The sequence below is a fragment of the Vicugna pacos genome, chromosome 20, assembly GCF_048564905.1.
Source record: "Vicugna pacos chromosome 20, VicPac4, whole genome shotgun sequence".
Taxonomy (NCBI): Eukaryota; Metazoa; Chordata; class Mammalia; order Artiodactyla; family Camelidae; genus Vicugna; species Vicugna pacos.
This window is the reverse complement of record NC_133006.1, coordinates 19323811-19338924: the sequence shown is the minus strand read 5'-3', so window position 1 is coordinate 19338924 and position 15114 is coordinate 19323811. Positions and strand designations below refer to the sequence as shown.

Genomic DNA, 15114 nt, shown 5'->3' with positions numbered 1-15114 from the left:
CTTAATCTGTAAAGTGAAGACAATAATGAGATTAAGAGAGATGAGGTGATGTGATGGAACCTGGCCCTTCTGATTTTTATTTTTGTTTCTCGTCCCTAGAGCCGGAAGAGAAGATCCACGGTTAGTTTTGTTTTTGTATCCTTTTCCCGTTGGGACTTCTGCGCAGGCGCCCTAGACTGCCCGGGGCAGGGGGTGGGGCGGGCCAGAGCCCGAGCGGTCTTCCCCGGGGCCAGGGGCTGGGAGCGTAGAGAAAGCGGGCTCCCTGACGTCATCAAACTGCGCGCCCCGCAGGGCGGGGCTCGAGCGCGACGGCGCGGCCGGCGGACCCGGGCTGGCTTGGGGAAACGAAACTGAGGGAGGAAGAAGCTGTGGCAGCGGCAGGGCCAGGGCCTGGTGGTGGCGGCATCGGCGGCCCGATCCCCCTTTCCGCTCCCTGGCAGCTCGCCCTCTCCCCTCAGCGTGAGTGCCGACGTGCGGCCGGGGGGGTAGCGAGCGGGAGGGCGCGCGGGCTCAGCATCCTCCGCTCCGCCGCCGCGTTGGCCTCCCCACGGGCGGTCGTGACCCTCGTAGCCGCTTCTCTCCCGCCCCACAACGCCAGACCTCCAGCTCCGCGCATCCGGAGTTGCCGCTGACCAACGTCTCTGCGCACACGTTCTCACACGTTATCTTCAAATGAAAAGACTGGCCCGGGGAGATGGGAGCTTTCTCTTCCCTCTGTGAATAGGGGTGGCAGTGCGAAACCGAGGCCCAGGAAGAGAAGATTGGAGAGGGCATAGGAACCCCTCCCCTGGGGGAGCAGCAGGTAGAACCCAGCTTTCTGCCTTCCACTTAGAAGTTCCTTTCCAGGGAACATTCTTCTGGCCTGTGTAGGTCATTTGAGCTGGGTGCTGTTGAGCTGTGAGGTCTTCCCCACACGGGCCTCAGTTTTCTGCAGTGAAAAAGGAGAGGGTTGGATGAGGCGAGTTGGAAGGCCTAAATCTAAGGTGGTTTGGGGAGGAGCATTAGTATCTCCTGCCTTTCACACGCTGTTTTCCTCCCCTTTTCACCCCAACGCAGTTCATGTTGAGTTTACGGTGCTTCCAGGCTCCCCTAGAGTCGCTAAGAATCAGAGGGCCGCTTTTTGCTTATCTTATGGGCCTTTCTAGGGGTCAGGTTGGGATTTAAGACCGTGGTTTACAGTGAAATGTCTCTCAGCCTAGTTTTGCTTTCTGTTGGTTCAGCGTCTCCTTTTCTTCTTGCTTCCCCAGGGTAGCCCCTACCTGTGCCTCTTAAAAGGCTGCCTCCTTAGGAAGGATGAGATTAGGCGTTGGGTTGACTGGCTCATCCTTGAGCTGGAAAGAAGTGAAATATGTGATTCATGTTTGAATCATGAGGGGATCAGTGGTATCTTTGGATTTCATTGCTCTCTTGCTGTTGTGACCTGTGCTGTAAGCCTGTTATTTGTACTCCTGCATCTTCCTTTCCCAAGGGATTGCAGCCTAGCTGATCTCCCCACCTGTTTGCTCCCATTTTTGAGTCCTTTCTCTGTTCTGAGTCCTCTTACAGCCAATCAGTGGTGTTTAAACCACACTGTATTCACCTCTGCTCTTGCTTGTTCTTTAATTTGATCATTCCTCAATATTTCAGGAATCTTATTATCACTTCATTCCATCTCATTTTTTTTTCTTCTTCGTGCTTGCCTCTCATGCTTACCGGTGGGCATGGATGATGGGGACATGGTGCCTTGCTTGTTTCCATTCTTTTTTGTGGAGGTGGGTTCTTGTTCTTAAAATTATTGTTCTTGTACCTGAGTTCTATAATATGGCTATCTCTGGTTCTGTTAACTTTCTCACTCTTTGTTTTCTCAGTCCTAAGTCAACCACTGCTTTCATTCCTTACTCCATTTAAAAACTTGCCAATTCTTTCATGTTTTCAAACATCCTGGTGTAAACTGAAAACCAGTATTTGTATCATATTATGTAATCTCTTAAATGTCCTGTTAAAATAATAATGGTGATGAAACAGTCATTCTGGGATGTTTTTTTCACTTTGGAAATATTTGTTGATATTCATTAGGTTTCATAATTAGTTTCCAGTATACATTGTTGTTACACATAGCCAATGTTGCATCAAAAGTGTAGAATAACAAGTACTCAAGATCTTTTTATCCCTATGGCTTGTGGAGTTGATCCATGACATTTTGGTATCTGACACCAGTGGCCTAGAGGCCTCTGGATCTGTGAGCACTACATTTTCCAGTAAAACTTACAGCTCTTATTGAAAACCAGAGCTTGGCTAGCATCCTTCTTGGACCTTGTTCTGAGGAAGAAGCTATTCAAGTGCTGGCACTGGGAGCTGTTTGGAGTTGCCAACTTTCATCCCATTGATGGCATATACTTTGGAATCCCTGCTGTGATCCTGTGGCACTGACAAGGGCAGCTGACTATCTGGATTTGTGGTTGCAGTAACAATGAAGAGGAGAAATGATTCAGAATGCACTGCCCCTATCAAGAAACAGAAAAAAAGAGTTGCAGAGCTTGCCCTGAACCTCAGCTCTACATCTGATGATGAACCTCCATCTTCTGTTAATCATGCAGCAAAAGGTAAGCTTGCCTGTGTGGTCAGAGGCCACTGATGATCTGGTTATTTGAATTCCTGATGCCTGAATTGGGCAGAATACAGTCCCCTGCCCTTTGAAGAAAATTAATCAAATTTTACAGAGATATTGGCTATAGACGCTCTTCCCTTCTGCCATTCTCCTACTAGGAATGGGGAACTTATTTTAAATAAAAAATTGGAATTTTTATAGGTATGTCTTAGTTCTGTTGCTGGTCCTTCAGTAGGTGGCACTCTTGCTGCCTTAAACCAGGTGGAGGTAGTGATGTGCATTGAGCGCCCTGTGCTCTTAATAGCTGTTAATGATCCTGGGCTCCTTTCACGGGGCTGGGCTCTTTGCTGCAATGATCTGGCCTAATTCCCCTTAGGTTTTAGCGTTTTTGTTTTCTCAATTCCCTTAGCAGTTTTGATCAGAAACACCGAATGAATTAGAGCATCCCGGTGTTCACTGTTTATGTTAAGCTCTAAGGATTTCACTGATCCTGGTTTAAACTAGGATTTTGCTTTGCCTGTTTTTTAGGCTTATAGACGTCCATGGTTTCCACAGGTGCTTTCTGTGGAAATGGTAAAGTATCTCGGAGCTTGCCTGAAATACCAAACAATTAGAAGTAGTTCAATTTGCATTTACCTTGACTTGACAGCTGTATTAATTTCCTGGGGCTGCTGTAACAAAGTACCACAAACTGGGAAGCTTAAAACAACGGTTTATTCTCCACACTTCTGGAGGCCAGAAGTCTGAAATCAAGGTGCCAGCAGGGCCTTGCTCCCTCCCAAGGCTCTTGGGAAGAATCCTTCCGTGCCTCTTCTAGCTCCCGGTGGTTGCTGGCATTCCTTGGTGTTCCTTGGCCTGTAGCAACATAACTCCAGTCTCTGCCTGTCTGCCCTCTGTGTGTGTCTGTGTTCAGATTTCCCTTTTCTTAAAAGAACATCAGTCATTGGGTGAGGGCCCGCCCTATGACTTCATTTTAATCTGATTACATCTACAAGACCCTGTTTCCAAAAGCCATGTTCCCAGGTGTTTGGTGGACATGACCTTTTGGACACTATTTAACCCAGTTTACTAGTAGTCTTGCATTTTGGATCCTCTGCTGGATCATTGGTAAATTGGAGTGAAATTTGGTAACAGATTGGTGACTGAGAGTGTGAATCATCCTTTGAGAGTGGTAGAAAATACAGTTTATTCTCAAGTGGTAGGCTAATTGAAGGGCAGTTACTCAGCTGTACTGAGAAACAGGTCCAGAGAAAAGCTTAACAGGCCTTACAGCTAATGATGTATTTGGTGCGGCTGTGGTCCCGGCAGAATGAGAGACTCTTTACAACCTGTGTGGAGATGTACATACCTTAAAAGTTGTCATGGTAGATTCTAGGGTAGGTGAGAAAGACAGTGTATGTAGTTGAGCGTATTAAGTGGGAAGCCAAAAATATATTGGGCGTATTGGTTCTAGGGACTGTTGAAGAAAGGGAGTTTTGCTTCTCACCAGGGATTTGAGCAACTTGAAGAAGGAGTGTCTCCTTGGGCTGTGCTCTAGGGTAATGGGAGAAATGGCCTGCAGGGGAGAAAAGGAGAGCATGTCTGAGGGGATAAATGATACTTAAATGGTGGAGGTATCTGATTCTAAGCAGATATAGGGAGATATTTCCTCTCAAGAGGGAGACTCCCAGATAGAGGAAGGTGTATAGTTAAGGATCTTTCAAGGGAATCAGTATAATTTAAATTTCAGGCTTTTAAAAATGTGACTGTAAATGGAGATTATCCCCTTCCCTCCCACAAACTTCCCTTCATTGTACCAAATAGCTTTAACCTCTTCTAGAAGTAGCACCATATGACTCAGTCAGGATTGACTATTGCTGTTGTGTGTACAGAATGGAAATTTAGAGGTGGTAGGACCTTGTATGTGTCTGGCAATGGGCCATTTGGTCCGTTTCATTTGCAGAAAATGAGGCAGGAGGCAGAGGCAAACAAGCATTGCTAGATTTCCCTGGGTCAGCTAATTCTAGGAAGGGGCAGCTCCACGTTAACACAGAAACTCTGGGGGCCAGAGTCTGGTGTCTTTATCAACTGCCCTTCGTACCTCCTTCCCTCTCCCCTACCACCCCATGTCTGGCATGGCGTAAATGCTCAGTAAATATTTACTGACTGGAATTGATAGAAGGCAACAGTAGTATCTTTTCCAAGAAGCTTAAAATGCTTCACCTCTTTCATTTTGCCCAGCCCTCCTCCAGTCTACAGAGGATCATTTCATGAAGTACTTACCATTTATACCACCTCCGTTCTGTATTCGCCTCTTTTAGGCATCTCCTGGACAGTGTGCCCTGGTAGTTTACTTGTATTCCCAGAAACTACGTATCCCCTGAGATCTGTATATAGTTTTCCTATTCAAGTCGTTGCATTAAAGCAGATGTGTTTCCTTTTGCTTCAACCACTTCCGCCTAAACATACTGTCGAACAGATGATTGAAAAATGCTCTGTAGGGAGTACAAATAGAAAACCCAAAAAACAGTAGCTGCTATTTCTGTGTGTCTGGGTCTTGTTTGTGTTTCCTCTGCTGGATCAATGTGATGACTCATTAGTGGATCTATTTATTTTAATCAGTTTGTTTATTTTACATTATCGACAAGGTAGCTGCATTGCCCATCAGAGACTGACATCTGATCAGACTAAAGAAGGAAAGGGATGTTGTCATGGCCACTGGGGCATCATATGTTCTTTTGAGTATTTTAAGAGGAGTTTGAAAGCATTTTCAAGCCTAAATAAACTCTTGGAAATTTGCTATTAAATAACAACCTTTTGAAGCACGGAGAGGCAGATGGAGGTCATTTTGTTCTTTTTGGTTTGTTTTTCACAGGGAAACTGTGGCCTAGACCCCAAGACAGTTTACTTTTCTCCTTAGTTGTGCCTCTGGTGTGGGCTCCTGGCCTCCCACAGCATGTTGCTTTGGAAGTTGCCAGGCTCCTTCACCGGCAGCACACTAAAAGTGCCTTCCCCTCTACCAGGTTTAATTCTTCCCTAAATAGGCTATTTTCCTTGAAACACCATCGTTTTCCTGCCAGCCCAGATTCATGACCTTAATCAAAAACTTCCTTTATCGGTATCTGTTTAAATTGCTCTAACGAGTTACCATTTGTCCAGCATGAAGGAGAAATTGAGTGTTTAAACAGGAATGAGTGTATTCCACAGCAATTGTTAGGCAGGATGTGATGTTTATTAAAATCCATAAGTTATTCTTCTGTGTCTGTGTGCCGCTCACCTTGGCCATTAGTGGTTGGAGCTGCCCCTCCTGTGTGTTGTCACTGTCATTTTTAATCTTGGCATGTTTGACCTACTGTTCTGTTGTGAAAAATTTTGCCAGTAGCTAGGAAACCTCTCATTCTCTGCAAAATGAGCCCTTTTTCTTTAAAATGACTAAAGAGTAATGATTTCTATCAGGTAGAGAAGAAATCTTAAATGAAAACTCTAAATAATGTTTTTGGGCGCTCTCGTAGGTTTTAGAAGGGGAGCTCCCGGGGAGGTAAATGGGAATGCCACCCAGCTTTGGCAAATTCTTAATGAAACTAATGTTTAATAGAGTGACCTTATTACTCCTGTTAATTTATATCCTCATTACAAGATTGTCTGCTCAGTGTTTGCTAAATTCTTATCAGTCTTGGGAGGCTAAACCTTCTCTCTAGTTTCTGCTGCAGCCAAGACAGTTGTCTCCTGTTTATCTGAAAAGAGTGTCCCCAAAGGCCCAGGGGTGAAAATGAGTAGTGGCTATGGCAGTCTGTGGACATTAGGACTAATCTAGGGAACTTTGTCTTAAATCATGTCAGGCTAAAACTTGACTTCAAATACCATATGAAATAAAAGAAAAATAAGGCTTATCTGCTTATCCAGCACTCTTCTTGATCTTACAAAGTAGGATGATATTTTAGCTCTCATCAACCTCATGCTCAGAACCTGGACAGGACAGCTGTATACTAGGTAACACCTAGGGAAGAGGAATGGAGTGGAAAGATCTTTGTGCCAGAGTTTGGTCTGGGAATTTTGCACCAGAGCCACCAATGATTTGTATAATGAGCCTTGCACCCAGATTTGGTTCTCCCTGTCGTCTTGGTCCAAAAATGTTGTGAAGACAAAGAAAACAAAAGACTTCTCTCTGAGATCTGAGGGTGGCAGGAACTGTGCATGCCCAGGAAAATTTATACCATTGATGGGCATCTGCTGATGGATCTTCAAGCAAATCTAGCAGCCTGGCAACTCCTTAGAGCTGGACCAAGAGCATACTGTCCTTTAAGAGGGGGGGAAACAGGCTTTCCTAATCTTCATGTAGATAGACCAGTGAATCTCCAGTTAGCTAGTGAAAGAGAGAACAACTGATTTAACATTGTTGCTTCTAGGACCCTGGATCCCTGGGTTCCCTGGGGAAACTTTAGGGCAGTGCTCAGGGAACTGCCCCTATTCCTGTACTAAGCAGTACAGGTTGGAGCCATGGAAGCAACTGAGTGAAGAGACTCTGCATCTTTGGAAGCACAGTTCTTTAGCATGTGAACTCTCTGTTGCAGAGCACATCTCTCCTCCCCATGGGCAATGAGAGATGAGAGGCCCAGGCTTAGTTAGACTTGAGCTACTCAAGTAGTCTTTCCCCTCAAATCTGCTGTCCTCTGAAAATTTTTCTGGAAAGGAACCAAATTCTTCACAAGGCTTAGTACGATACTTTATTTCTTTATAGCTTTTTTTTTACTTTTTTTTAAACTAATATATTCTTATTTCTCACCCAGAAGGTGCAGAAATGGCAAAACAGAAAGTAAATATCACCGTACCTCTCCGTTTCCATGGTTACTCATTGTTAATGTTCTGGGTCTTTCCTTCTGAGTGACACTCTCTGGCACTGTGATGTGTGCTGGTTAGCAAGTCAGCTCTTTATTGATGGAATTGGACAGCCACCTTAAGAGGATGAAGGCAGATTTGATGCCTCTCATTCAGGGATATTCTCACCCATAATTCCTCCTTGTTAACTGCTTAGGAGCCAGAATTTTGGTTTTAAGTTTATTCTGATTTTTTCACACATGTTCATCTGCCTTTCTTTTGCAAAATGTTATATCCTTAAAAATGCATATTTACCTTAGATAATGTATTTTTAAGCTCTCTGAGGGTAGGGTTGTTACTTTTGGGTAGTACTCTGTTGTATATAGCATGGACCTTTTATAAAACAGGTCCTGAACCAAAGTTGTTGTCTGATATATTAAACAATATCTGTGGTTCTTTGACAGACCTGACTGATGTCCTCTTTCGGCCTACTGGTGTGCAGAGTGCTAAATAATGGTCCGGGAAGCTCAGTTGTCTTTTAGGATGTAGGTGTTCCATCCTCATGCGTAAACTTTTTGTTGTTTTTGTCATTGAGCCTTTTTTAAAAAGAAAATTTAAAGACCTCATTTTTTTAGAGCTGCTTAAGGTTCACAGCAAAATTGAGAGGAAAGTGCAAAGGTAACTCTTACACCCCCTGCTGCCACCAGAGTGGTACATTTGTTACAACTGATGAACCTACATTGACACATCATTATCACCCAGAGTTCATCATTACCAAGAGTGCTTAGTTCACATTATGCTTCACTCTTGGTGGTGTACTCTGTATGGATTTGGACACATGCATAATGACATGTATCCTTCCTTATATTTCTGAGGGCTGAACATCTTGCACTACATGTATGAGGTGTTGTAAGAGGAAATTTCCTAAGGAACTGTATACTCAGTAGGTGCTTAGCAAAGATGACAACTGGGTGACAGTTCTTTAAATTCACTATAGTGGACACTTAATTTCTGTTAAATGCAAAGCCGCAGTCCAGGTGTTGGAGATAGAAAGTTGATTGTGACATAGTCCTTTCTCTTCAGGAGTGACCCTGTCCTGTGGGGTGGCATGTGGCTTTCAGGCAGTGCAATGTGTGCTGTGCTGATGGTGTGAATTCTGGGGCTGCTGGAGCACAGTGGAAGGGAGAATCAGGCCTGGGGTGCTGGGGAAGGCTTTACTCTTCTCTGAATGTCACTCCTTAGCGAGTCTGTGTTCTCATAGGGAAATGGATGGACCAGGGCAGACAGGCTTTAGAATTATGATGTAATCCTCAAGTTATCAGTACCTGTATAGTGGCCACGTAGGGTATATAAAGACTTGTTTTACACGCTGCTCTCTGTCTTTCCTCAGTCCCTCAGCCAAGCTTTGACTCAGTATCTCTTCTCAGGGACTTCCTTTCTTCCATAAAGAAATTGTGCTGCATTGCTAAGTTAGTTTTTTTTTTTTTTCTAACATTTATTTTAGATTTTAATAGATAATAGATTCACATGGTTCATAAATTTAAAAATATAAAAAGATAGCCAGTATAAACGCTAATGATATAAAATGTATCAACTGAATATCAAGTTTCACTTCTTTCATTTTCACTTGTTCCAAGCAATCATTTTTGTATTCTGTTTCGATGCCTCCACCCTCACATGTGTGGATAATCACTTTTATTGGTCTTGTATATCTTTTCTTCCAAAAGCTCTTTTTGCAGTTACAAGAAATAAAAATGTATATTCTAACTGTCCCTCTTTAGCACACAAGAGTTAGGATGCCATGCTCATGAATATAATCAAGGTCTTCTCTTACTCAGCTGACGATGTGCTTTGGCGATTTCACCATTTCAATGTACAGAGTAGAGGTTCCCAAGTTTTCTTGGTTCTTGGCACTCTTAGTGCTGCCCTAACTTTTTTCACCATGCCCCTAAAATACCAAAAGAAATGCCTAACAGTTTAATTTATTAAGTATTTAGGTCTAAGTAACAAGCATTTATAAACTGAAGACATTTTTAAAAATTATATTCTTAAATAAGCACAGTTACTTATTAATGAGATTTGTATACTGTTGAGCACTGTACAACTTCTCAAGCCTTGGGATCAAGGATCAGGATTATTTCCTGATCTGTATTCCTCCTGGCTTGCAATTTGTACCATTTTCAATGGGAATATTTACCAAATTGTTTACCAATATTTATTTATTTATTTACAATTGAAGTACACAGTGTGTCAGTTTCTGGTGTACAGCACAATGCCCCACTCATGCATATACATACATATATTCATTTTTTATATTCTTTTTCATTAAAGGTTATTACAAGATGCTGAATACAGTTCCCTGTGCTATACAGAAGAAACTTTTTTAAAATTTATTTTTATATATAGTGGCTAACATTGTAAACCTCAAAGTCTCAAATTTACTCCTTCCCACCCCCTTTCCCTGTGTTTACCAAATTTTTGAGATACAGTCTACTTCCAAATTTGTGTGGGTTTGCCTGAGAAACTACCTGAATAAAATTAGGTTGGGTTGAAATATTTCAAGTTAAGAGATTCATGTATCTATTAAAGAGAGGGAAAGACCCGTCACACTATCTAGATCATGGATCATCCCACTTTTGGCCAGGAGGCAGGTAGCCCACCACTTTTGGCAGCTGCTAAGGTGGGTTTTTTGGGAGTCTTTGGCAACAAGGTTGTTGCCAATGCAAATAAAGGTTTGGCTCACTGAGGCCCGGAGCTCCCTCCTGGATGGTTCAGGCGCAGCTCCTCTACTCTCCACTTCAGCTGGTGCTGTTGCCTGAAGCACCCTTCCTCCCTGTCCTCTCTTTCTTCCTTGTTTCCTTCCTGCCCTGTCTTCCTCTTCCCCTTCTCTTTTTCCTTGCTCTTCCCCCATTTTCCCTGGGCTAGCTTGCTCTTTCCTGGGGCTGTACTATAGACCCACCCTCTTATCTATGAGTTTGAAGGACTGTGAAAACTTGAAACTAGGAGATTAAACAATCAGAAGCTATTAGTCCCATGATGGAATTGTTGAAAATGAAACCAGGTATCAGTATTTGGAAATTGATGTTCAAATAATAAACAGCAGCTGCAGCAGAAATAATGATCCTATCTTCAGTAAATACACCTTATGTTTGACAGTGTACTTTAAAATACATTATTTCATTTAATCTTCTTCAAACAACCCTGTGAAGAAGGTATTATCATCCCAGTTTTGTAAGGGAAGAAATTGAAAGGATGGGAAAGGAAAACTGATATTTTTGAACTCCCACTTTGTGTCAGGTACCATTAGGAACCTTCAGTGACTTGCCCAAGATTACACTGTTAGTAAGAGATAGAGAATACATTTGACGTGGGTCATTTAATGAACTTTATGTGTGCAATGCATGTACTGAACATTAGTCAAATAAATGAATCTTAGATTTCTAGAGGTTATTTTGTGCCATAAACTTATGAAAACATTTTCCTTTTTTCTTTTTCAGCATCTGCTATAAGCCTGAGTGGATCTGACAGCGAGACTGAGGGAAAGCAACGCAGCTCTGATTCTTTTGACGATGCATTCAAAGCAGACTCTCTTGTGGAGGGAACTTCTTCTCGATATTCCATGTATAATAGTGTGTCCCAGAAGCTTATGGTATGTCAGCACTTGGGTTGGGTTTCTAAAACTCCATCAGCAGAGTGAGAGAAGAGAAATTGTATTGGTATGAAAAGAAGCAAAGCTAGGGTATGAGTTTTCCCTCTGCTTTCCAGCTACTACAATTTGGTGGAGAGAGTGTGACCCCTGCTTGATAGAAGTATCACATTTGAATCATCCATAGGAAGTGGCTGCTCAGGGCTGCTTCTCCCATTCTGTCCAGAGCTGGATCACCCTTTGGTCTCCTTAAGTAATGAATTCTTAGGAGCACATGTGAACATACTTCCCTACATGTGTGTCAGTGGATAAAGAGGCTTCATGCTGTGATTTTTGCTCTAGTGAGTGACTTCAAAAGAAATGACTAAAATCCTGCTCACTCCCTGGTCCCTAAAATAAATGGGAAGGCCCAGTTCGCTTTCCCCACTTCCATACCCCACTGATGTATCACAAGAAGGAGGTGAAAAGGAAGACCTGCTTATTTGCCTCATCAGACTTTAGTGTATGTAGAGAAATCCAAGTTTGCCTTCTTTCTAGCTTCAAGAATATTATAATTGACTCCTCCATTTTCAGTTGGATTCATTTATGTATGAGAACTGTCACTTTTGAAGTTATAATCAGAATTCTGGTTTGGGGCCAGAAACTTTGGGGACGTGGAAGATGTGGAGGTTTGTGATTCAGTCAGACTCTGACCTAGGGAAGGATATGTGGCTACTGTAGGAATTTCATCCAGCTCTTAAACTGGTAATACCCCTTCCATGGGGAATATAGACCTTTCAGGGGAAATCAGGTCTTAGTATTGGATCCCTTTTATTAGACAAAGGTCTGTGGGTTTTGGGGTACGTACCTGGGCCCAGTGACTCTAGAGTTTAGTGTAAGCTTTTTAGTTAGTTGTAACGTTTTAAAAAATGTTTCTTTCCAGAGTCTTATAGTACCTTCCATACTTCAGTTTTATATACAGTGGTTTTTCAATTAATCTCTTGATTAAGAGGGCTCCTACAAGCCCTCACTGTCCTTGCCTAGTAAGCCCATTTGACTGGCTAAGGTTAAGGTAGACGTTATCGCTCGAAGCGGTTCCGTTTTAAACTATGTTCTATTTGTCAACTCTGCTATAGATCCACTTCTCACTTCATCAGACAAACTAGCTGGAAGGGTAGTTGTGCAAATGTCCAGTGAGATTCATTATGTGCTCTTGGTGTCTTTAATTACAGCTCTGAGGTCTTCTTTCATTTATCCAACTTCTGGTTGCCCTAGACTTTCACCTCCAGAAGAGACAGCCACTGGGCCCACAGTTAAACTGCAGTTATTTATTTTTGCTGCTTTTCATTAGGCTAGAAGGAAACTTTAGGCCTTACTCAGCTATATTTCTCAGGGTTTAGCATAATGTGTGACACATGATAAGGGCTAAATAAATGTCTGTTTATCTAAGTGCTCTGTTACTGTCTGTTTATTTATATAAATGCTCATTACTTCTCTTTTTCAGGCTAAGATGGGCTTCAAGGAAGGTGAAGGATTGGGTAAATACAGCCAGGGTCGGAAGGACATCGTTGAGGCCTCTAATCAGAAAGGTCGACGAGGCTTGGGTCTGACGCTGCAAGGCTTTGACCAAGAACTGAATGTGGACTGGCGAGACGAGCCAGAGGTAACGGTGTGGAGAGGAGGAGACAAGAAAGCTACCTGTGTGTTTTTGATTTGTGGCTTTATGTAGCTATATTAACAAACTGGAAGTCTTCAGAGGCAGTATGATCAGGGTAGTGGGGACTGGAACTAGTTTCTTACGTGGAAGGTACTAGGGGTGTCCTGAATGGAAAACAGGAGCCTGGGGGAGGTATGATGGGATGTAGATTTGTTTCCTGTTGCTTCATGTAGGACTGTCTAAGGCAAGTGGGTAGAAGATGTTGGAGGGCAGAGTATGTCTCCACAAAGAACTTTAATAAATGGATACAGCTTTCCACCAGTGACTAAGGAACCTAACGAGGTAGTGAGCTCCCTCACTGAAAGGATTCAAGTGGGCCAAATGGGACCACTCTTCCATTGTGTGAGTAACTGGATCAGGGGGCCTCCAAGGTCCTTGCACCTCCATAGGTTTATGACATCCCAGTATTAAATAGTTGTTTGTTTATGCCATATAGCTTTTATATTGTGGATTTAGGCTGTTTATCTTCTTGGGTATCAGTTTGTTTTAGCCCCAAATCCCTTTGAAAAGAGAATGTCTCTTTTCATGGCACAGATAATGTTGAAAGTTTATTTTTATTCATTTATTTGTACCCTACTTTGTTCTACAAAGGATTTGAAGTAGGTATAATAAAAGCACCTAAAAATAATGGTGAAATATTACCATTATAGAGTTGAAACTAGAGAAAATAGAATACGAATGTCTCGTCTTTGCCATAGTTGCTGTAGTTGAGCTTCACATGTGGCTCTGAACTCTAGAAAATTGATATTTTATTTGTCTCCCTGATGTTCCAGTTCAGGAAAGAATTCCCGTGAATCCATGCATGATAAAAGCCTAAAAAGGTGTCAGAGTAAGATGCTGACAAGCCAGGATCTCATGGGTCCTGGGGGTGATCTTGCTATGTTACCTTGTAGTTGTGAGGAGATGAGAACCAGCGAATTGCAGATGGTAAAGTGTGGAATCGGGTAAACATTTGTAATTGGGTACTAGATGTAGGTTATTACCTCAGAAATACTTGGTGTTTTCCACGTCCTCATTTGTGTGAAAACAAGTAAAGAGTCCTGATCCTCTCAGTGGGGCAGAATTAGAACCAACTTTGCTAAACTTGAAATCTGAAATTTGCTCATACAATCTGTTTTAATGGAGGCGAGCTATTGAAACTCCTTTTTGAGGAAGGCTGTCCTAATTACCATTTACCATAATTCACTTTTTCTCTTACAAAAGATGCCCTATCTTTCGGTTAAGAGTTTGGCTCAACTGTTAGTTGGTGGCCACTTCTTTAAGGTAGATGAGTCTGGATGACCTGAGGTGAATATCTGTTTCTTGGGGTCACCACAGGGAGGGTGCTCAGTGACCACTGCAGCCTGGGAATGTGGAGTGCAAGGTGTGAAGCTTTGGACAAAGTTCACTGTGTAGGTAGCCTTAATGTTCAGACTTTCATGAGGAGTCTTGAGTTGGCTTTTTCTCTCCAAAGGAGCACTCAAAGTGTGCATGAGCTTTTTTGTTTCTTTAATGTTTATAATTCACAACCATTTATACTTAAAGGTGATGGATTTGATTAGGGGAGAAGCCATGATTCACTGCCAGAGTCATTGACAAAGTCTTCAGTAATTTTTGTTTTTAACTTTTTCTCTGTTGATGGTGGTTGGCTTGCCCTCAAGACCTTGCATTGTGATACCATTTTATGCCTTTCAGAGCATGTAATATTACCTTTAATCTCATTGCTTCAATTCACTATGGTGAATCTCTTCTCCACACTTGCTTGGGAGGGAATATGTGGAGCTGCCATGCAGGTTAGCCACCTGTTTAGTTTTTATAAGCCGTGTCTCTCTAGCCCAGTGAACTTAGCCCTGGCTGCACATTAGAATTATCTGAAGGCTTCAAAAATGTACTTATACCCAGTCTCAACCTCAGACCAACAGAATCATACACTCTGAGGGTGGGGCCCAGGCATCAATACTTTAAAAAAGATCTGTAGATGATCCTAATGTATAGCTAGGACAAAACCCACTGTTTTAGCTTGAAAAGGAAAGTAATGGAAAAATTAAGAGGAAGCAGCATTAGAGATGCCAGTATCTGCTCTGTCTTAGAATGAAAGGCATCAGGGGGTGAGACTGATTGCATTGAGTCTTCCTGATGTAATTACCTTCTCACAGACTTATATCCTATGTGTACTTCTCTGCTCTGATTATAGGCTTCTTGAGTTAAGGACCGTGTCTTTGTAACTCTGCATTCTGAGCCCTTAGCCTATAGTAGGTATTCATCAAATAATATTGGAACAAATGAAAGGAACTTGGAAGTTGGGGAAGTTCCTAAGGATTCAAACCAGAATTGGAGCTGGCCTTCAGAAATTAAACTTTAGAATTCTGCCTCTCAATTCTCATGTCTGACACTGCATGTGGCTTCAGCTTC

General features: G+C 42.5%; 1 protein-coding gene across 2 annotated transcripts in view; it reads left to right on the top strand.

Annotated features, from left to right (window-relative positions):
• The first annotated feature begins 270 nt into the window (after positions 1-270).
• CMTR1 (cap methyltransferase 1) overlaps positions 271-15114 on the top strand; it is a 52677-nt gene continuing 37833 nt past the window's right edge. Inside the window, exons 1-4 of one of the 2 annotated variants that reach the window (XM_015237484.3) lie at positions 271-459; positions 2445-2582; positions 10879-11030; positions 12511-12669. In XM_015237484.3, the coding sequence (XP_015092970.2) occupies positions 2450-2582; positions 10879-11030; positions 12511-12669 (444 nt within the window). In that variant the 5' untranslated portion in view covers positions 271-459; positions 2445-2449. Of the gene's footprint in view, positions 803-2444; positions 2583-10878; positions 11031-12510; positions 12670-15114 lie in introns of both variants that reach the window. The other variant, XM_015237485.3, reaches the window with a different exon arrangement.